Source organism: Pristiophorus japonicus, chromosome 1 (assembly GCF_044704955.1).
Source record: "Pristiophorus japonicus isolate sPriJap1 chromosome 1, sPriJap1.hap1, whole genome shotgun sequence".
Lineage (NCBI taxonomy): Eukaryota > Metazoa > Chordata > Chondrichthyes > Pristiophoridae > Pristiophorus > Pristiophorus japonicus.
The window spans coordinates 422,061,060-422,084,144 of NC_091977.1; the positions used below are offsets into that span (position 1 = coordinate 422,061,060).

At 39.2% G+C, this 23,085-nt stretch overlaps 1 protein-coding gene across 1 annotated transcript in view; it reads left to right on the forward strand.

Moving 5' to 3' along the window:
* Window positions 1–3,671: 3,671 nt before the first annotated feature.
* The window catches only part of st18 (ST18 C2H2C-type zinc finger transcription factor), a 262,573-nt gene continuing 243,159 nt past the window's right edge, over window positions 3,672–23,085 (forward strand). Inside the window, 1 exon segment of the mRNA XM_070875837.1 lies at window positions 3,672–3,756. Within this exon segment, the coding sequence (XP_070731938.1) occupies window positions 3,672–3,756 (85 nt within the window).

The window sequence follows — 23,085 nt, forward strand, 5'->3', positions numbered from 1 at the left end:
TAGGTTGTGGTGGGCTTGGACCTGGCCTGGAGGTGGCGAAGTTTAAACAGCTTCCCAACTGGTTCTGTAGTTTAGTTCTACTCCAGCAGGTAGCTTGTTGACTGTGAGGTGGAGCATGGCAGCGAGGAAGACTGAGAAGAGGCTTGGAGCGATGACGCAGCCCTGTTTGACCCTGGTCCGAATGTGGATTGGGTCTGTAAAAGCTCATGGTCTACATGGCTGTAGTAATACCCGCCCTTCTGTATGGCTCAGAGGCATGGACCATGTACAGTAGATACCTCAAGTCGCTGGAGAAATACCATCAATGATGCATCCGCAAGATCCTACAAATCACCTGGGAGGACAGATGCAGCAACATTAGTGTCCTCGACCAGGCCAACATCCCCAGCGTTGAAGCACTGACCACACTTGATCAGCTCTGCTGGGCAGGCCACATTGTCAGCATGCCAGACACGAGACTCCCAAAGCAAGCGCTCTCCTCGGAACTCCTTCATGTCAAACGAGCCAAAGGTGGGCAGAGGAAACATTACAAGGACACCCTCAAAGCCTCCCTGATAAAGTGCGGCATCCCCACCGACACCTGGGAGTCCCTGGCCAAAGACCGCCCTGAGTGGAGGAAGTGCATCCGGGAGGGCACTGAGCGCCTCGAGTCTCATCGCCGAGTGTATGCAAAAAACAAGTGCAGGCTGTGGAAGGAATGCGCGGCAAATCAGTCCCACCATCCCTTACCCTCAACGCCTGTGGCAGGGACTGTGGCTCTCATATTGGATTGTTCAACCACCTAAGGACTCATTCTAAGAGTGGAAGACTCGATCCCGAGGGACTGCCTATGATGATGAGGCAGAAGAAAAAAGAGAAAATTAGCAAGAGAGAAAAAGAGAACATAACACTGCCACTGGCATTCAGTGGCCTGTCAGCAGAGCTCTGTGCGTGTATTTAAGTACTTGGCCACAGTGGTTGCCTTTCTTTAGACCACAGAGAGGATTATTCAGTGTTGCTGGCTCACACCATTTTCGAAGCTGGCATCATTATCAGACAGTACCTGCAGGATAACTGCAGCAATAGCAAACCAGCCTACTGCAGCACTTGTCCATTCTGAAGCTGTTTAGTTCAACGACTGGATAGTCACAACTTGCCAATCGGATAACCTAGAAACAAAATATACAGCCAACTGGATCAAAGGGAAGTTCTGGGGTAAGGAGGAAGAAAATAATCAAGTTCTGGATATCAAAATATTTACAGAGCATGAAGCAATCCATAAGCTAGTATGAAGTTGTCACTGGAGGCTGGATATAAACTTTTCAAGCTATAAAAACATCACAGGTTCCTGGAAGGCCTGAATCGTCAAAATATCTTCAAAGAAAAATCTTCCTAGATTATTTGTGAAGCAAATAACGCAGCTGTATGTCCTCATGGAGTCATAAGCCTTTTGAAAATCTAACTCTCCCAATAGGGTGCAGAGACAATTGGACCTCTTAGCCAGGCAGTCTTTATTGCCCACTGGTTGGAAACATGTTCCTGAATTAATTTTCCTGCGAATACACATCTGAAATGGGCCTTATTGATGTAAACTAACCATTTAAATGATTGCTTTAAAATGTAAATCGATATTCCTCCATTCGGAGTTGGAATCCAGGAAACACAGTGTTTGTTTTAACATATGGAAGAACTGTCCACTTGAACTTATAAAGGGGGCTGCACACACTCAGTCATGGTCAGTAAGGGTTGGACATTTACAGATAAATTTGAATAATCTTATTTTGCTCTCCTCTCCTGAAGGAAAACAGTCATACTGCACATAGATATAAATCAGGAAAATTGGACCCAATTCTGTTCTTGTTTCAGTGCTTGCCACCATGTGGTGAAAATTGAGCTCTAAATCATATCAGCTGCCTGAATCAAAAATGAATAAGGTCTCTGGTTTTGCGCTGAGGCTAATGGAGAGTTCTACTTAGTATTCTGCATCTGCTTAGAGTACTCAATTATAATGAATCGTACCAGCATTTAGAAAGGTCTGTCCCTCACCCGCTTGTTGTTCATTTCTAGTGCCCACTAAATAAAAATGAATCAGTCCATTTTTAAATCTTTCAGCCAGACTTCTCTGCAGTCATTTCTGGATCAGGCAGGTGGGCACAAGTGAGTCCCTGTGGTGACCACTATTCAGGCAAATGACTCCTGAGGCTTTTAATGTGCTGCCCTGCTGTCCATTATCCCCAAACACTCAGACTCCAGTGTTAAAATCTGTGTAGCTTTTTTATATTTTACCCACCCAACATTCCTGTTCCTAAGAATAAAAAGGAACCATGCCAGGAATGAGATAGTAGTGTTTACTAAGTTCAGTGTTGGACGTGATTCCATGTTGTCAAAATGATGCTGAGAAAATGACTTTTTTCACCACATGGAGTTTATGGTCGAAATTGCATCCAGTTTTAATAACCAGTAAAATTCCTGACAATCTTCTAACATTGTTTCTCTCTTCTTTTCCAAGTCTGGACAAAAATATCGAGTGAGGGGAAAGACAGTTTTCTATCTTACTGATCTTTTTGTTATTTTTGCAGTTTGCTGTATCCTTCATTTTGCTGCCTTATTGTCTTCAGCCTGTGCATCAGCCAAGAAAATAAGGTAGTCTGGCACACAGACTTGTCCATTAATATTGCTCAACATTGGCTAATAGGAGGTCTGCTTTCACCAAGTTTATTCATTACAATCAATTTGCAGAACATGCTTAATAAAGATATTTAGCACTGAAAAGGTTAAAAACTTGCCATGGACTTGGTGCACACATTAATCTCGAGGGAGGAAGCTTGTAACCCGGAGACAAGCTTGTACTGGTGTCCCACAGTGACAGCTGGTAATGGAAATACTTGCTGCTCCAGAAAGGCCATTAAGTGTGCCACTCATTCAGAGCCTTGTGCTTCAAAAGCTTCAGCTCCACCCAGAAGTGTGGCAGGCTTTGTCATTCTAATTGACCCGTGTATGTGGAGTGCTGCCATTATTTACTTTTGGCTGGGGGCTTATGTTTACACAGCATGTTGGATTCCTGATGCCATATCACAAGGGTGTAGTGTGTGCAAGTTCTGCAGCAATATCTTTAGGCACTTTTCTTTTCAATGTCTAATCTAGGTCTGTCAAATACATGTGCTTCTAGACTCAGAGCACAGAAGGGATATAAGGCCTACAGGGAGGAATTACTCCTAATTTCTCAAATAATTGCTAGGCTGTTGCCTTGTTAGTCACTGGAAATAATATCCTAGTCCCTGGCTTTTATAGATAGTCTTCTAGGGACATTAGCTGGCAGCACCTTTTTAACTGAGCCCATTCACTCACAAAATCAGTATACTAGAGCCTACAAAATTAATCAACACAGCTTCCATTATATATATTTTAGATTGTTGTTGCCGTGGCAATAAAGTCAGGGACATTGAATCTCCCCTCTTCAGCCATTGTTATCTTCCCTGGCCATCTGCTGTAGAGGAGTAATATTCTATCTCATTTGCATGATGACTGATATATGGGAAGCTTGGAAGGACATATGCTGCAGCAATCATGTGATGAAAATTAAAGTGAAAGTTTTGGGCCCAGAGCCGAAATCTGTGTGTGAGGCTGTTGATGTGCAAATGTAGAATATTGAGGGCTATGAATAGGGATGTATGACGTAGAAACGCACACAAATGCAGGTGCTTATCTCTATGCAGTCAAAGGCACTGGATATCGCATCTTGGGGACTGCTACAGCTCCAGTAAAGCAGATGAAAAAGTAAGAGGTGTAAAGCATGTGCTGGGTTTAGATTAAACTTTCTTCCTGTGTTTGTTTGGAGTGAAAATATTAACATATATACTTTGAAGATTAATTTTGTGAGGAGAGAACATAATTTTTAAAGGATTTGGTAGCATAGATGTGATTGCAAAGTAGACGATTCAATTTGGTAAATTTTATTTTCTGTAATCAGTTCTAACACCAGTGAGTAGTAATTCACTGGGTCTAAGTAGAATTAAAGCTTTGAGATATGAAACTCTTAATACAGTATAATTCCATTACTTTAATCAGGCATTAGAATAAGGTACTATGTTCAGCTTGAAATTATTAAAACTTTTTTAAAAACACTTTTCTTTATGTACTTAATTATAAGCTTGTGGAGTTTTTTGATGGATCTTTCACAATTAGGTTTAAACATTGAGAAAGCTTCTGTTTCTAAAGTCAGACTATGTTGTTGGAAGAAGACAATTCATATCATAAAATGTTTTTTGACTAAGTACTGTATCAATGCATGACCTATTTAGTACATTTCTGAATAGTCTTCTATAGCTTATCACTGTACAACAATAATGTGAATAAACCAGCCCTAGGTCAAAAAGGAAAAGAAAAAAAAAATGTATTCTGAGAAAAGCCAGCCTGGTTGTCAGCAGAAATTCAATTGTCAGATTGTTTTCTGGTGAGCGGGGCATCGATAATTATCATTATTATACAGGAAGTTTGTTCAGCTAACGAATGCTGCATTTCCATCTGTTCAGTTCTGTAATATGCTACGATTTTCACTCCATTTCAAAGTGTTATTCATATTTATTTTAGGTGTATGATACTCTGTTTATGTGTACGATATGTTTGTTGCAAATGCAGCCATTTCAAACTTAATGCTCTGTTGTACACTCGTTCTTTCAAAAGATATTTCCTGTAAAATGTTTAAAATCTGTTACCAAAGTGCACATAGACTTTAACAGTGAAATTGAAACTAATTGGCACTGTTTGCAATTAATGGTATGGTAATTTTCAAATTCAGTATTTCACTTCTCGTAAAACATAACTTCCAGATGACTAAGTTGAAGAAGGGCAAAGTAAAAACCAGCTCATACATGAAGCGTTCATGTTCAATGACTTCTACTAAAAAAAATCTTCATCAAGTTGATAAATAAATTGAAGAAGATTTTTTTATAGATGGCATTCTGTAGCCCACAGTAGCCAGACAACTCTTCAGCGTCCCCACTAAGACTGAATTCTACACTCATACCTCTTGAAGTGTTTGAGTATGGGGCTATTCATGTAATATTCCTTGTAAATGCTGACATTGCTGTATGTGCTTCTTTATATGGAAGTATTAAATGTTGAGGACCATTTCTTCTTTCAACATCTGAATTAATATAATTTTCTTTTAGAAGTCCAGGACTTCATCATAGTTATAGATATAGCTACTAAAATAATGTGGAACAAAAAGGAGTGACCCTGAATCCTCAGATTAAGTAAATATTTGGTTAATGTATTTTTTACCTGTAGAAGGTCTTAATTAACTTAGCATTGTACAGTGAAAGTACAGTTAGTTGTGATGGTAAGAAGGTTGCGATGCAGATTTATGCTAAAGTAGTGGTAAGAACTTTGAGGAGCTGTCCTTGGTGCCTGCCTTCAATTTACTCACAGAGGGAGTGTGACTGTTTTTTGTGATGCCTGTAAGTTCTTCTTATCTATCTCTTTGCATCCTCTCTGTGACTGAGACCATGGGCAACCATAATCTCACCTAAAGCAGATGAAATGGGGTGAAGTATTAAAACATTTTACTGTTGAAGAGTTCTGTTTGAATTTCGGACAATATGAATTCAGGAACTGACAGTTTTTTCTGTATTTGCCCCATTCTCACAACAGTTAAATTAATGTGGCAGTTTATTGGTTGTATACTAAGCTACTTGTAAAATAATTATCTATCTAAATATAAAACTTACCAAAGAGGTGAGCAGAAAAATCAATACACTTTACAAGGTTAAAAATAAAACTGCTTGAAAATCTTGTTATAATGCCACCTTGGCTCAAAATCAAAATCTTCTGTCTAACTGAAATCAGGTATTATTCCTAACTTTCTCAACAGTAAAGCTTTTGAAATGTGCTGTTGTAAGTGTATTGGATTGTTAACTTGCATTGGCTCATATTTTATTAAAAGCTGTTGATATGTTAGTCAAGCAAAGTCATGGAGGGAATTCCCCTGATCTCAATAACCTCAGAACATGGAATTACAAAATACAAGCAACCTGAAATGGGCATCTGTCACATCATCAAGGTATGTAATAAAGAGCAGCCCATGTACTATTCTGAGAAATGCAATATGGGTCATTAATCTGAAAAAAAGTGACCACTGGGTTAAATTTACTCTACTCAATTAACTGATATAGTGCACTGGGAAGTTCTTTACTGCTAATCAATCACAGATGAGCAATAATAATACATTTTTAAAAGTTAATTTCGGTCGTGCACTTTGTTCGTCAGGGTTCCGGAAGGATAAATCGGCTGTTGCTAGGAGTGAGAGTTTTGTTTAAAATAATGTAGATTACAAACTAGATCAGTAATCTATTTGTTGGAGTACGACATCTGCATTCAAGTAAATTATTTCCACAGAGCAAAGGACTCTTGACTGGCCTGAGTTTCTTTGACTTGCCATTGCACCATTAGCCATTGCACCATTAGCCATTGAACCATTAGCCATTGCACTGCCTCGTCAGTGGTGGGGGTGAGCTTCGTTGCCACTGCTGACCTGCTGAGAGGCTGATTGGTTAACACCCCATAATATGTTGTGAGGGAAAGTACCATTGGGATTGGCTGCTCTTAACTGAGTTTGAAAGTATGGCATTCGGCCAAGCAGAACATTGTATGATTAAAAACTCCAATTGACACAAAAACACAAAGTAACATTGTGGCACCGCTGCTTTATAGAATATTCAAAGCTCGCTATGAATTGGAACTGGAGTAACTTGTTTTATACGATTATACCTCCCTTGCTGCACTCCGATTGTAGTGTCACACAAGCCATGATGTGTGGAATGTTGCACAGTGTTATTGCAATTGCTGCTCTCTGAACAGAGGAGAGATATGACTATTATAAAGAGATCTTTTTGAAGGGAAATCCAGGAGTTGAGGTAGATTTTTGTCTGTATACAACTTACAAATTTATTTCAGGTGAAAAGTGTATTATTTATTCATAACATGTTGATTTTAAGGAAGGATTTTTTTCTGGCTGTGCCTTGTTCTTCCTCAGTAGTAGTAGTTTCTTTATTCCTCTGACTTTGTTAGCGGGCTCAGTGAGTGTAAGCAAAGATTGCCAACTGTCTAGCACATTAGAAGGTATCTTGTGACTGAAAATGGAGCCCTTCATGTGGCAGATGGTGATGTGATCTTTGAGAATATATTTTGTAATATGTACATTAATGTTTCCACTTAAATGAATTTAAATTCTGAAGGTAATGTGAGAGAAGAATACATTTGTGACATTATCTTGTTCTACTAAAAATAGTAAAATCAGGTAATGCTAAATATAATAAACGTGAGCTGTCCTTATTATAGACGTGGAAACTGAACAGTCTGCTAACCTTGATACCCAAGTGCTTTAATTTGTTTTTTTTGTATATCAAGTTGTGATCAACAGCGATCAACCCTTTTACGTGATGCCAGGTCTATTTTCTATAGAACCCATCCTGTGTCTAAATGGCGCATTAGTATTCTAAATAGAATCAAAAGCCAAAGAAGAGTTTTATGATAGAAGTTGGTATTAAAAACGCTGTTGTCATTTTGAGGGACTCAAGTAGATGGTTAAACTAAAATGTCCCCATCGATGCCCTATATTTAAACTTTCATTTTTGTAAAATCCTGCCCTGTAATTCATTTGCTACTTAGCTTTTACAGAAATTCCAAATATCCATGTTTCACACTTACAGAAATCTGAAAAAGAATTCCATAGGAATCAAAGAATTGCAAGGTGCCACAGAGTATGTTTCTCCTGAAAGATAGGAGCTAGAAATTTTATGTTGAATTTTAATAGACACAATGGACGATTAATAAACATTTGTACTTATAGAACCTGTTAATAATATTTATGATATATTTGTGTGTGAATGTATATAACAGTTAAAGTATGTTTGACAGTTTCATAGTTGTTGAAAGAAAATACTGATGACTTGTAGCATATGATCAGACAGGTCACATATTGATATGTTATAGAAACCCCATCCACAGTGTAATGTCATGTAATTTTAAATCCAATGCTGTCCCTTAACAGTAAATGAAACTTTGGATGGATAATCCTACAAAATGAGTTTTATGGATTGAATTCAACAAGGCTTCAAAATGGATCCATCTGCTGCACAACAGCTGGTGTAGGGATGAATTTAATTCATTAAATCATTTTAAGGAAATAGCCTTTCAAAGAATTCATTGTTTAAAAATTGTAATTTTCTAAATTTGATAAAATTGAAACAATGACATAACGAAACGTACTTTAACAATACAATTTTTAGCTTCTCATTCCCTCATTTCATCCGGTTAATAATAGTAAGTAAAAATCCTTTCATCTGTACAATTTCAATAAATGTTATGAAATTGTGAATATAAAATATGGAAGTTGTGGGTTTGTGACTTGTTACTAGGACTTGCAAAACTTGCACTACTCAAATAATTTTGTGCGCATAAAAATTGATTCATTTTTTTCCCTTTTTTTGGCAGTACCGAACTTGGTAATGAAAGTGACTGCTTCTGGCGCATTTTCTGGATATCAGAATACATTTTCCACTAGTATGTTTCTTTCTAATGAGTTGGCTTTAAAAAAAATCAGGGTTTATGAATTAACCTGTTCTGTTTCATTGTTTGCACAGCTTGGGCTTTTTATCCCTTTTTTTGCCTTTGAGGTTGTGGCACGGTGTCAGCTGTTGGCTGATTGTAAAAGAAAGCCATAGTTGTGTGGAAGAAAGAGAAATGGTGGTTGGTAAACAGAGATAAGACCTGAATGGAGTCCGGGCAAGAGGAGATAGTTCTGCAAGAGCCCAGATTGCGCACAGTCTGTTAAAGTGATTCAAGCAAAGCCTGCCCTTTCACACACCATAGTTGTTAGAGAAATCTCCAGTGACCCAACTGAACAAACACCCACCCAACAACGAGGGTTGATTAGAACAATAGAATCTGCGTTGACATATATATATTGCGAACAGCATTTTATTTTACTGAAAGTTACAGGGCTGTGACATTAGATATATTGATTTGGTGTGTACAATTCTGTATCACTTAAAGGTTGATATAATCTGGTTAAATTACATTTTTTGTACCGATCCAATTTTCAAACTTCCCAGTCTTTTATATTTGTTAAGGGGATCAAGCCCAAAATTTAAGGGAACTATTGTGTTAACCAAATTTATTTATATTATAATCTTTAGAGAGAGAATTTTACTGTTATCATGCACTGGTAGACTTTCTTTTCTTGGTCATTTGCTCCAATTTTTCTCCAACTGCACAAGTCTTCCTGAATGAGAGTGAATAGAACTGGCAGCTGACTCCCCACAATTGCTGAGTCCACAATTGCTATAGTTTCCATTTTGTGATTGATCAGCAGAAGATGCGATGAGTAGAGAACTAAAAATGTGCTTTTCTTTCTCTTTCCAACAACTTTGATAGAGCACTTTATTTCACAACTAGAGTAAACTGATAAAACTCTGGCTGGGGAATAGCCAGAGTTTAGAAATAGGCAGCTGTGGGACTTGAATCGAGCACTCAGTTGTGCGAGCTGTTAGGTCATCAAGTTAGTTTAAAGTTGTGATGAATTTCTATAGCCGTAAGTGGCTGGCAGTGGAAAAAAACTGATTCCATAAAGGTACATGACAGGGAAGTAAAATTAAATGTTGCGCCGGAATAAAAGGGGCGTTTTTAACCCTGCTCACCTGACAGGAGCGAGGTAGGTTGGTGGTTAAAATGGCACTCATGTGCTTCGCTCTCTATTCCCAATGCGGGCCCGCCTGCCACCATTTTAACAGCTGTTTTTACGGCAGTGTCAATGATGTCTGTCTCAGACAGGCAGAGACTTCATTAATATTTGAATGTCGAGGTCCAATGACACAATTAGGACGCTGACGGGATTTTTACTCCAAGGACTTGTGCACAGTGCTGGACCCGCCAGTGAAATATGCGGCAAGCAGGATTGGTGCCTGAAGAGGCGCAGGAATTACAGTATCTTTGATATATTATGGGTTGTTTGTGGGTCAGGAGTGCCATTTAAGAATGAACAGGAGTGCTCCTCTGGACTCAACAAGGAAACCTTGGCCCTGGATTTCCTTCCCCTCCCAATGACTCTGGGCCTCCCCCCTCACCACCTTCTGGCGAGGACTATTCACTTGGGCCTCCTGTTCCCCAAAATCCCTCTCTCAACCAGCTGACCAAGTGGTGATTCGTAACAAGTCAGGCAAGAGGCCAACTTACCACATTGAAATGAGGCTCGAGAGTTAAAATCTCTCCAAGCCTCACACACCACCATCATGTGAACTTACCATTTGACCCGGCCTCCATACGGCACACTTAAAATCGGGGGCTTAAGTTACTTGAATTTAGAAACTGACCCTCAGTTGACATTTGCAGTCAGGATTCGGAAAGTTGTTGACTTCTCAATTTTGAGGTCATCTGCTACAATCTGGTTGGAAAAGAGGGAAAATCAGCAGGGGTTTAGCCTCTGGTCACACTAAAGCATTCACACCAGCTGGTCACAGAATGGCATTGGTGGAGGCCACCGAGATACCTACGAATCAATCATCTACACCTTCAGTCAGAGTTCACTTTAGAGAAAGAAAATTATATATATTAAATAGGATTATTTACTCGGGTTGAATCAGTTAAAGAAAAGAAAATAAACTTAAGTTACACTTAGGTTGGTACACTGAGTAAATTGCTTTAAAAAAAGTGAATCATGACCAAGCCCTAGTTTATTGTGACTTCAGAAATATACATAAAGCCATTACTGTTATAATATGGAAACAGTGCATAAGAAACATGTTATTAATAATGAATCCCTTTGCAGATAACGAGATTCGATTTTAGTTTGCAATCTAAAAAATGCCATTGAAGAATGAAGTGAATCTGTTCCCCAACAATTTTTTTCAGCACATTCCACGTAAATTCATCTTTTATCAATGCAATTCAAAATTTCAAAACTGTATTTCTGACTTAGCTTTTGATGTAGGAAAGATTATTGAGTAATTGTTGAAAGCATTTCACTGCTTTATTGATTAAAGGGATTTATACACTGTCACTTTGATGATATGGAGTTGATATCATCAAATGCTGTGCACAGTCATAGTCCAGAAAAGCCATTAAATTGAAGTCACCTATTGTAAATTAAGTATTTCTTATTTGTTTACACCTCTCCTCTGTGCCGGATCATCATAAGTAAGATGTAAATGCATTCTTTCAATAATAACTTTTAAAACTTCTAGTATACATCATTTGATTTTAATCAGACAATCACTTTTGTTAAAGAAATTGATCCATGTATTTTTAATTATTTTTGTGAGTTTGAGTAGATATCTTAAAATTTCCATAGTTTAGATGATTTACAATAAATATTCATTTCTAAGCAGACCAAGTACGACCCCAAAGGCCACTGGGTACTGTATTTACACAGAAAATGCATCAGCCCATTGTACTAGGCAGCTAATGAGATTGGTCGTTAAGTAAATGACACAAAGCCTACAAAAAGCTTAGCAGCTCATTGGAGTATCACAGAGAGTCCCCATACGTTGCACGCGACACATTGGAGTAACCTGGCCCACCCCTGTTTGTACTTCATCATTGGTTCCCTGGTGTCAGTTTTAGAAGCAGAACAAAGACTAAAAGGGAAATGGTAAGTCAGTCTAACAATTGTACCCTGGAGAACAGAAGAGAAAATCCGCTTTCCCTTTAACTGCAGCTGATAATAGAGCGTAGAGGAAAAGTAATAATTTATCATGTGAAGGCAAAGTTACTTTATTCTTCAAAAGAATCTAGACTTCCAAAAGAAAACCAACTTTTAATTTTCTGTGTTTTATCTGTTGCTAAATAAAATACTTAGGAATTTGATTTTAACGGATTTATTGAACACATTTATTGGTCTAAATTCATTTTTTTTATTACTGGCTACTGTTGCATGTATTTTTCACATTATGTTGAAAATGTGAATAAATAATGTGTGCACATTAACAGGATTGCAATTTTATTTCAAAAGACATTTTCATTTTATTATTACTGAATGACACCAAAAGAAGTTTCCGCAAAGATCCTGTTTTTATTTGGACCTTGCCAGTTCTGGGTTCCATACTAAGCCAGCCATACTTATTTATTTTACAAATGCTTCCTTTAACATTTACTCCTTTTAAACTAACCTCCTTTCAAATCCTCAGATCTGCATTAGCTGACTTTTTCTATTCAATATAGAACATAAATAAATTGATGAAATGTGTGATATGGTAATTTTGAGCAAGAAGTAATATTTTTGGTCCTCCCTCTGTGCTTGTTGTTAAAATCATAACTTGTTAACATCAATAAAACACCTATGGTTCTAACAGTGAATGAACAGAGTGATGTGTTGACAGGACGTTGCACAGATGGCTCTGTTTGCATTACTATGAGTATGTTTCTTTCTCGATGCTGTAGTTCTACGCAGTCAGATGTTGTTTAAAGATTAGTTAGGATGGCCTAAGTGCTGAAACAAGAATTTATTGTTTATTGCTTATAGTAAATATTAACTAGCTGTAATAGATTGCTTAACAGAACAGGAAAAATATCTCAAAATGATGGTTTATGATGGCTCAGAGTTTTAGCTAATCTTTAATATTCCGACAGTATGAACTAGATATGTGTTTAATCATTGGTATTGAACTAAGGCGTCGATAGTTTGATAGTGCACCTTTGTGTACTTGCTGAGCGTAGTCAGATAGCACTTATGACAATAATTTGATTCACATTTTTAATGAACTTGTTTTGCTAATTGCAACACAGAAGCACATTTGTTTTATTTATCACTTAGCAAAATGCACATGATGAATTCTCTGATACACTACTGCAACATATTTTCATAACGATAGCACTGTTGTCATAACAAATATGGTCAACAAAGTAACTACCACAAGTCTGTTCTAACATTTTAAATATTAATCTTCAATAAAATGAGGTTTTACATTACCCACTTTCCCGCTGAATCACTTGTTCTTATCGATTCAGTACAAATTCACATTTTGCACAGCTTATGCATTAGAGTGTTGTTTTTTATGCACATAATTATAATCATGAGCCATCTGGTGATTTGGCAGGCTTCTCTAAATTGCAATGGAAAAAAAAATCCCAAACTAACCCTTACTGGCATAATATCAATATTTCTTCTTAATACTGATGTAGAAATTACTGTCTGCTGCTCGGTAATTTATTTTTCTGAGTTACGTTGTCCAAAAAACATTACTTGTTGCCCTTGGTTTGAAAGTCTACACTTTACTAGTCCCCATTTCTACATTTGCAATGTACACTCTCTTACTTTTCTTGTGGTTATGTCGAATACAAGTGCAGACTTGTATCTCTGAAATAAAAATAGAAATGTTAGAAATACACAGTAGATTCATCAGTACCTGAAAAGAGAAGCAAGGATAATGTTCCTGATGAAAACCCTATTGTGTATTCATTATTTCTATAAACAGGACATGGGCTTTTATTTTTCTGCTTTTTTTTCTGAGTTTTTAAGCCTGGCATTTCATTGACTTTTGACTCAATTCTGTAATTACTGATGTATGGAATGTTTGAAATTAAAACAGCCATCAAAGTTGTGTTTATTGTTCTATTAATTTATTTACATGGCATTTGTAATATTTAGTTTGAAGAAAATCACAAAGACCTTTACAAAAATCTTCAGTTAAAGTTGAAATAAATGTAATATTCTTATTTAGTTCATGAAAATAATTTTTTCACATTTTTGTCACAAAAATATCACCGTAGCTGTTAATCTAGGGTTTAATGTTTAAGCCCTGGCATTGTTAAAGTCAGTAGCAAAGTGGTAACATAAAATCTAATGAATCTTGCAGCTGATATAGTGACATTGTAGCACTGAGGCATGGAGTCCCCTCCCCCAAATCATTTGGACTGTAAAACCCAATTGCAATTGGAAAACAACTTATAGCAGAAAAAATAATGATTAACCCTTTTGAAATACTTCATTGAGAAATATTGGGATTGAAGTTAACTATTCTTTTACACCACTAAATAATTAAAATGTGTTATTTCTTAATAATGCTTTTATTACTATATATAATATTTTCAAGGAGCATTACACTACGAAATGTGCTTTTGGACTAACCAGTAGTTGTCTTTGTTCATGGCTAATATCAGTGAGCAGTAGCCAGAGCCACAGATGAACAAAGTGAAGTTGTGTAATGACTGGAACAGCTGACTCATTAGGAGAGAGCAGCAAAAGGTAATTAACCCTGGGAAAAGTACAGCTGCCATGCGAGCTCCCCGTTTTTGTGAGACCTGATTAGGAATTAGTGTTAAATCAGTGATTCTTCTCAAAATGGCATTGATAATTCAGTATCACCATCAGGTGCAGGCAGAAAAAAAGCAGTGGGTTGGTGCATTTACATACAGATATCGACTAGAGTACTAGTGGGAATTTAGCACTTAAAGCAAACCTGTTTCATGTTTCTTTCTATCCAAGTCTATTTGGGTACCATCAGTGGACTACAATATTCAACTGTAATATCTGAATTCTACACAAATGCCATTTTCGTTACATCAGGCTGCTATATAATTCAAACACATGACGTGCAATATGCCATCGTGAAAAACTTTGCTTGTGTATTTTAGAGAAGTATAGTTGTTGAAGGCTGTTTTCTGAATGGTTAGTGTGCTGTTTATTGCTATCCTTTTGTTGACTAGAAGAGTCTAACACACGCACATATATAATCGAGAACTTCTCTGTCAGTTGATGCTGCTACAGCACTAATGTACAGCGCAATGCACTGTATAAGATGCTAGCAATGACCGAACAGCCTCAGATCAAATCTGAACTGTTAAAATCACAAATCCCATCTTTAACTTAATAGCAAAGGAAAAACTTGGTACAGTTCCAGGTTTCCATTTAGAAAAAGAAATGAATTCACGCAGGTTTAGATTTTATCTTGATTCTGCCAAACTGCCCAAATTTTCATGAATATAGATTTTGGGCCCAGATTTGTATTCCTTGGCGATGCTCTTGTTTTGCTTTGATTGGATAGCGACCAGATATTTAAGTCTGAAACTTATTTTTCATGTGTGAGTTGGCAGGGTTATAGACACACTGCTACACAATCCAGCAAGTAACCCTTCTTTTTATTCAATTTGTGTCACCGAATAAACATTAGCATCGATTTCCAGGGACATTTCCCATCAGCACCTGAGAATATTGGGAACATAAGAACATAAGAATAAAAGAAATAGGAGCAGGAGTAGGCCATTTGGCCCCTCGAGCCTGCTCCGCCATTTAATAAGATAATGGCTGATCTGATCATGGACTCAGCTCCACTTCACTGCCTGCTCCCCATAACCCTTTATTCACTTATCGCTCAAAAATCTGTCCATCTCCGCCTTAAATATATTCAATAATCTAGCCTCTACAGCTCTCTGGAGCAGAGAATTCCACAGATTTATAACCCTCAGAGAGAAGAAATTCATCCTCATCTTCAGTTTTAAATAGGCAGCACCTTATTCTGAGACTACGTCCCCTAGTTTTAGTTTCCCCTATGAGTGGAAATATCCTCTCTGCATTCACCTTGTCGAGCTCCCTCATTATGTTATATGTTTCGATAAGATCACCTTTCATTCTTCTGAATTCCAATGAGTATAGACCCAACCTACTCAACCGATCTTCATAAGTCAACCCCCTCATCTCCAGAATCAACCTAGTGAACTTTCTCTGAACAGCCTCCAATGCAAGTATATCCTTCCTTAAATACAGGAACCAAAACTGTATGCAGTACTCCAGGTGTGGCCTCACCAATGCCCTGTACAGTTGCAGCAGGACTTCTCTGCTTTTATACTCTATCCCCCTTGCAATAAAGGCCAACATTCCATTTGCCTTCCTCATTACTTGCTGTACCTGCATACTAACTATTCTAGGTCCCTCTCTACTGTAGCACTTTGCAGTTTTTCTTCATTTAAATTATAATTTGCTTTTCTATTTTTTCTGCCAAAATGGATAACCTCACTTTTTCCCACATTATACTCCATTTGCCAAATTTTTTCCCACTCACTTAGCCTGATTTGCAGATTTTTTCTGTCCTCCTCACAATTTGCTTTCCCACCCATCTTTGCATCATAAGCAAACTTGGCTACATTACACTCGGTCCCTTCATCCAAGTCATTAATATAGATTGTAAATAGTTGAGGCCCCAGCACCGATCCCAGCGCCACCCCACTAGTTACTATTTCCCAACTGGAAATGACTCATTTATCCCGACTCTCTGTTTTCTGTTAATTAGCCAATCCTCTATCCATGCTAATACATTACCCCCAGCCCCGTGAACTTTTATCTTGTGCAGTAACCTTTTATGCAGTACCTTATCGAATGCCTTCTGGAAATCCAAATACACCAAATCCACTGGTTCCCTCTTAACCATCCTGCTCGTTACATCCTCGAAGAACTCAGCAAATTTGTCAAACATGATTTTTCTTTCAAAAAGCATGCTGACTCTGCTTGATTGAATTATGCTTTTCCAAATGTCCTGCTACTGCTTCCTTAATAAGGGACTCCCATATTTTCCCAACGACAGATGTTAGGCTAACTAGTCTATAGTTTCCTGCTTTCTGTCTGCCTCCTTTTTTAAATAGGGACATTACATTTGCAGTTTTCCAATCCGCTGGGACTCCCCAGAATCCAGGGAATGTTTGTAGATTACAACTAATGCATCCACTACCTCTGCAGCCATTTCTTTTACGACCGTAGGATGTAAGCCATCAGGTCCAGGGGACTTGTCTGCCTTTAGTCCCATTATTTTACCGAGTACTACTTATTTTGTGATATTGATTGTATTAAGTTCCTCCCTCCCTAAAGTCCTTTGATTATTCACTATTGGGATGTTTTTAGTGTCTTCTACCATAAAGACCGATACAAAATATTAGTTCAATGTCTCTGCCGTTTCCCTGTTCCCCATTATTAATTCCCCAGTCTCATCCCCTAGTGGACCAACATTTACTTTAGCCACTCTTTTCCTTTTTATGTAGCTGTAGAAACTTTTATTATCTGTTTATTTTTTTTGCTAGTTAACTTTCATAATCTATCTTCCCTCTCTTTATTATTTTAGTCATTCTTTGCTAGCTTTTAAAAGTTTCCCAATCCTCTGGCTTCCCACTAGTCTTGGCCACATTGTATGCTCTTGTTTTCAATTTGATACCATCCCTTATTTCCTTAGTTAGCCACGGATGGTTATCCCTTCTCTTACAGTCTTTCCTTCTCATTGGGATATATTTTTGTTGTGAGTTCTGAAATAGTCCTTAAATATCTGCCACTGCTCATCAACTGTCGCACAGTTTAATCTATTTTCCTAGTCCACTAGAGTCAACTCTGCCTTCATACCTTTGTAGTATCCTTTATTTAAGCTTAGTTTGAGATCTTGAACTGGTTTGAGATCCAACTTTCTGACCCTCCAACTGAATTTGAAATGTAACCATGTTACGGTCACTCATTCCGAAAGGATCCTTTACTAGGAGATCGTTTATTGATCCTGTCTCATTACACAGTACCAGATCGAAGATAACCTGCTCCCTGGTTGGTTTCACAACATACTGTTCAAGGAAACATATTGTTATGTATGTAATAACTCGATAGACTGAATACTGTAAACTCACTCAGGTGCAAACCTGGCTCAACTTTATTCGGGCCCAAAGTGCCCGCATTACATGGTGGCTTCCTTTATATACCTGGCCCGCACACAAGTGCATACAGCCCAATGTCCTCCGACAGTGGCGCCCCCTGGTGGGGGGCACCACTGTCATGACAATATCCCCCTTCAAGATTTTAGTATCAGTCTTTTTACAAATTAAGATGGTCCGGGGCTTTCTGCTCACGAATTGATGGTCTCAATTCAACTCCAGTTCTGGGTGAGCGTTCAAAGTCAGTTATGACTGGAGGCAGAGTAGCCAATCAGATGGGAATGGCAACGACCATGTCAGGGATCTTGACCATAATTTAGCACATACACAGGATCGTTAACAGAGATGTCACGTGACATAGCAGCACGATCATGATACCACTGCTGATTTTGACGTCTGTTTTCAACATGATCGTTCAAGTCAGGATGGACGAGAGAAAGCTTGGTCTTAAGACCACTCTTCATCATAGTTCAGCAAGGGAGACCCCGGTAAATGTGTGGGGTCTTGTCCTGTAACTAAGCAATATGCATGACAAGCGAGTCTGCAGTGAACCCTGAGTTACATGTTTCATACGATGCTTGGTTGTTTGGACAGCACGCTCTGCTTGACCATTAGAAGCAGGTTTGAATGGTGCACACCTCACATGTTTAATACCATTGAGTTTCATGAACTCTTGAAACTCCAGACTTGTGAAGCAAGATCCATTGACGCTCACAACGATGTCAGGCAGACCATGAGTAGCAAACATGACACGGAGGCTCTCAATGGTAGCTGTGGATGTACTGGATGACATGATTATACACTCTATCCACTTGGAATATGCATCCACCACAACAAAAAACATCTTACCCCAGGAAAGGACCCGCAAAGTCGATGTGGATCCTCGACCATGGTTTGGATGGCCACGACCACAGACTCAGCGGAGATTCCACTAGTACTTTGCTTAGCTGCATGCAAGTGTTGCACTGATGCACACATGATTCCAGATAAGAGTCAATTCCAGGCCACCATATGTGAGACCTGGCGATGGCTTTCATCATGACAGTACCGGGATGAATGCTGTGTAGATAACGTACACATTTCTCTCTGCCTTTCTTAGGCATAACAACACGATTACCCCACAGTAAACAATCTGACTGAATGGACAGTTCATCTTTGCGGCGGTTGTATGGTTTGGTCTCATCACACATTTCTATAGGTATAGCAGACCAATCACCACTAAGGACACAATGTTTTACAACTGATAAAATTGGGTCCTTTCTGGTCCAGGTCCTAACTTGTTGAGTAGTGACAGGGGTTCCTTCACTCTCAAAAACATCCATAACTAACTCTGGTGTGGGCAAAGGCAGACGGCTCAGTGTATTGGCACAATTTTCAGTGCCAGGTCTGTGGCGAATGACATAATCATAGGCAGATAATGTCAGTGCCCATCTCTGGATGCGGGACGATGCATTTGGTATTAATACCTTTGTTTTCCGAAGTCAATGAAATGAGTGGCTTGTGATCCGTTTCGAGTAGAAAACGAAGACCAAACAGGTACTGATGCATTTTTTTAACCCCATACAAGCAGGCTAAAGCATCTTTTTCTAACATGCTGTAGGCTCTTTCCGCCTTTGACAAACTTTTCGAAGCATATCGAATAGGTTGTAGTTTACCCGACTCATTAGTTTGTGGAGCACATAGCCAACCCCATATGATGAAGCATCACAGGCCAATACTAGATGCTTGCATGGATCATAATGTACCAGCAACTTGTTACAGCAAAACAGATTTGTAGCTTTCTCAAAAGCTCTATCTTGAGACACACCCCCAATCCAGTTGTCGCCTTTTCTGAGCAGCATGTGCAGTGGCTCTAATAAAGTGTTCAATCTAGGTAAGAAATTACCAAAGTACTTGAGTAGACCAAGGAACAAACGCAGCTCCGTCACATTCTGGGGCCTGGTTGCATTTTTGATGGCCTTGGTTTTTGAGTCAGTAGGCCTGATGCCATCAGCAGCAATCTTCCTCCCCAGAAATTCGACTTCCGGTGCCATGAAGACGCACTTCAAATGTTTCAGCCTGAGTCCCAATTTGTTCAGACGATGTAGAACCTCTTCAAGGTTGTTCAGGTGTTCGGCAGTGTTACGAATTGTGACCAGAATGTCATCTTGAAACACCATGGTTCTAGGGATGGACTTCAGTAGACTCTCCTTGTTCCTCTGAAATATGGCTGCAGCCGAGTGAATGCCAAAAATACACATGTTGTAGATAAACAGTCCTTTATGAGTGTTGATGCACGTAAGTTTCTTCGACGTGTCGACGAGCTCCTGTGTCATATAGACCGACATCAGATCCAGTTTACTGAATGACTTCCCACCAGCTAGCGTTGCAACCAGGTCATCAGCCTTCGGTAATGGGTACTAATCCTGTTTCGAAAATCGGTTGATCGTGACCTTGCAGTCTCCACAAATCCAGAGAGTGCCAACACTCTTCAACACAGGAACAATAGGACTGGCCCATTCATTAAATTCGACCGGTAAAATGACCCCTTCACGTTGGAGTCTGTCAAGCTCTCAATTTCGACCTTCTCCCTCATCATGTACGGAACAGCCCAAGCTTCGTGATGGATGGATCTTGCACCCAAGTCCAGGTGAGTCTGCACCTTGGCTCCCGTGAAATGGCCGATGCTCGGCTCAAACAGCGAGGGAAACTTGCTCAGCACTTGAGCACATGAAGTGTCATCCATCGATATCGTTCCAATTCCATTTGATTTTTTCAAGCCAATTCCTGCCGAACAGTGTTGGACCATTTCCTGGAATGATCCATAATGGTAGATCATGAACCATACCATCATATGACACCTTGACTACTGCACTGCCAATCACCGGTATGAGTTCTTTGATGTAAGTACATAACTTGGCATTGACTGGACTCAGCTGAGGCTTCACAGCCTTAGTGTCCCACAGCTTGTCGAACATCCTTATTGACTGACTCGCACCTGTGTCCAATTCCATCGATACCGGCACGCCATTTAGTTTCACATTAACCATTATCGGTTGGCTCTTTGTCAGGAACGAATACAGTCCATACACTTCCTCCTTGGGTATCTCGGGTTGCATATCCAGGTCCGTGCTTGACTGTTCGTCATCTTCCACGTGGTGAGTCGCAGCACGCTTGCTCAGTTGTGGACACATTCGCTGAAGATGCCCCATTTTCGAACCGCCTTTACAGATGTACTGTTTAAAATGACACTGATGATGCCATTGATTGCCCCCACAATGCCAACAGGGTGAAATCGGATTCGTACCAGTTGGTGGACTTTGAGCAGCTACAGGTTTTGCATATGCAGTCGAGTAGGCTCTGCCATACGACAACACAATTTGCTTACAGTACTTGCTGTGGAGCTTCGACTTTTCGATTATATCTGCCTTAAATTTTCATCCGTCGTCATGTATGCCTGGGCAATGGCGATGGCCTTGCTCAAATCCAATGTCTCCGCAGCCAATAACTTCCGGAGGATCACCTCATGGTTGATTCCTATTACGAAGAAATCTCGACACATGTCTCCCAACGCATCTTCGAACTTACATGGCCCAGCAAGATATCTTAGGTCGGCGACAAATTCCGACACATCTTGGCCCTCAGAACGAACATGCGTGTAGAATCGATAGCGTGAGATGATGATGCCTTCTTTTGATTTGAGATGGTCACGTACCAGAGCGCACAATTCTTCATAGTCCTTGTCCGTTGGACGTGCAGGTGAGAGGAGATTCTTTATGAGGCCATAGATTTTCGGACCGCAAACAGTGAGGAAAACCGCCCTGCGCCTAACTGCATCAGTAGCTTCCTCCATTTTGTTGGCCACGAAATACTGATCCAGGCGATCGATAAAATCCAACCAGTCCTCTCCCTCCACGAATCTCTCCAGAATTCCAATGGTGCTCATTTTGCATGTGAAGGTTCTTGAGTTACCTCATCGCCAAATGTTATGTACGTAATAACTCGATAGACTGAATATTGTAAACTCACTCAGGTGCAAACCTGGCTCAACTTTATTCAGGCCTAAAGTACCCGCATTACATGACGGCTTCCTTTATATACCTGGGCCGCACACACGTGCGTACAGCCCAATGACTCCCGACAGTGGCGGCCCCTGGTGGTGGCTAGTAACCCCAAGCATACATACATGACACTATTCCAGATATACTCTATGAACTCTTCCTCAAGGCTCCCCTGGCTAATTTGCTTCATCCAAACAATATGAAGATTAAGATCGCCCATGATTATTGCCATTCCTTTTGTACAAGCCTCCATTATTTCTTGATTTATACTCTATCCAACAGTGTAGCTACTGTTAGGGAACCTTTAGACTACACCCACCAGCAACATTTCTCCCCTTATTATTCCTTATCTCCACCCAAACTGATTCAACATCTTGATCTTCTGAGCCAATATAATTTCTCACTAATGCACTGATCTCATCCTTTATTAACTACTACCCCATCTCCTTTTCCTTTCTGTCTATCCTTCCGAACTATCAAATACTAAAGCAGAAAATGGATTTGTACAACACAGTACAACTATTGTGGCCATTTCCACCCTGCAATGACAAACTGTCGGGGATAGCAGATGAAACACTTGTGAGTTGAAATGATGCTGTCTGACATCAATAATGAAACTGAGCTTATTCATATCAATTTGTTTTGTTCACCATTTTCTATTTTTAACATTTTTAAAACAGAGTAATGTCTTTGTTGAAGGAGCATGCAGAGAAATTTTATCCAAACACATTAACAAGTTTGTTGTTAATATCACAATATGCAATTTTAATTAATTTCTGCTAAATAAAATTGAGTTGACAGTACCTGTACTCAACATGAATTCCATTCCCATCTCCCCACCCCCTCCGTACCTATCATGGTAAAGTGCAAAATAAATATACCCCATGTGAAATAGCAAATGGAGAGCACCATAAGGGAATTTATTAGTGGTATTGCAAAATGTCATTTGCTATAGTCATGGTTTACTGTTTTCTTAAAGGGAAAAGGGCTAAGGCCCATAGTGAAGGAAGCAATCAAAGTTGAAAAGAAGACAAGATATGAGATGCCTCAGGAAGTAGTGATTAGTTGACCCCAGGAAGACTGAAGGAGATAAGGAACTCCACAGTTTTGAGGTCATGAAAAGAATAAATTAGAGTAGGAGACCATTCAATAAGTCTTTGTTTCAAGACAGTGAAGAACACTGTACAGAATGGCATATTTCTATGTTAAGAGAATCAACTGAGGAAAGTTCAAAGGAGGATTGGCCATATTAGTAAAACAGATTGAAAAGTTGTGATGGATGGAGAGCAGTTGGAGGCAGAGGGTGAAAGTTGAGAGAGGGATTTAGTATTCTCTGACATGCTTTTTCTTGTATACTCTCTTGCAGTACGAGAGAAGTGTTAGAAAACCTTCTCCA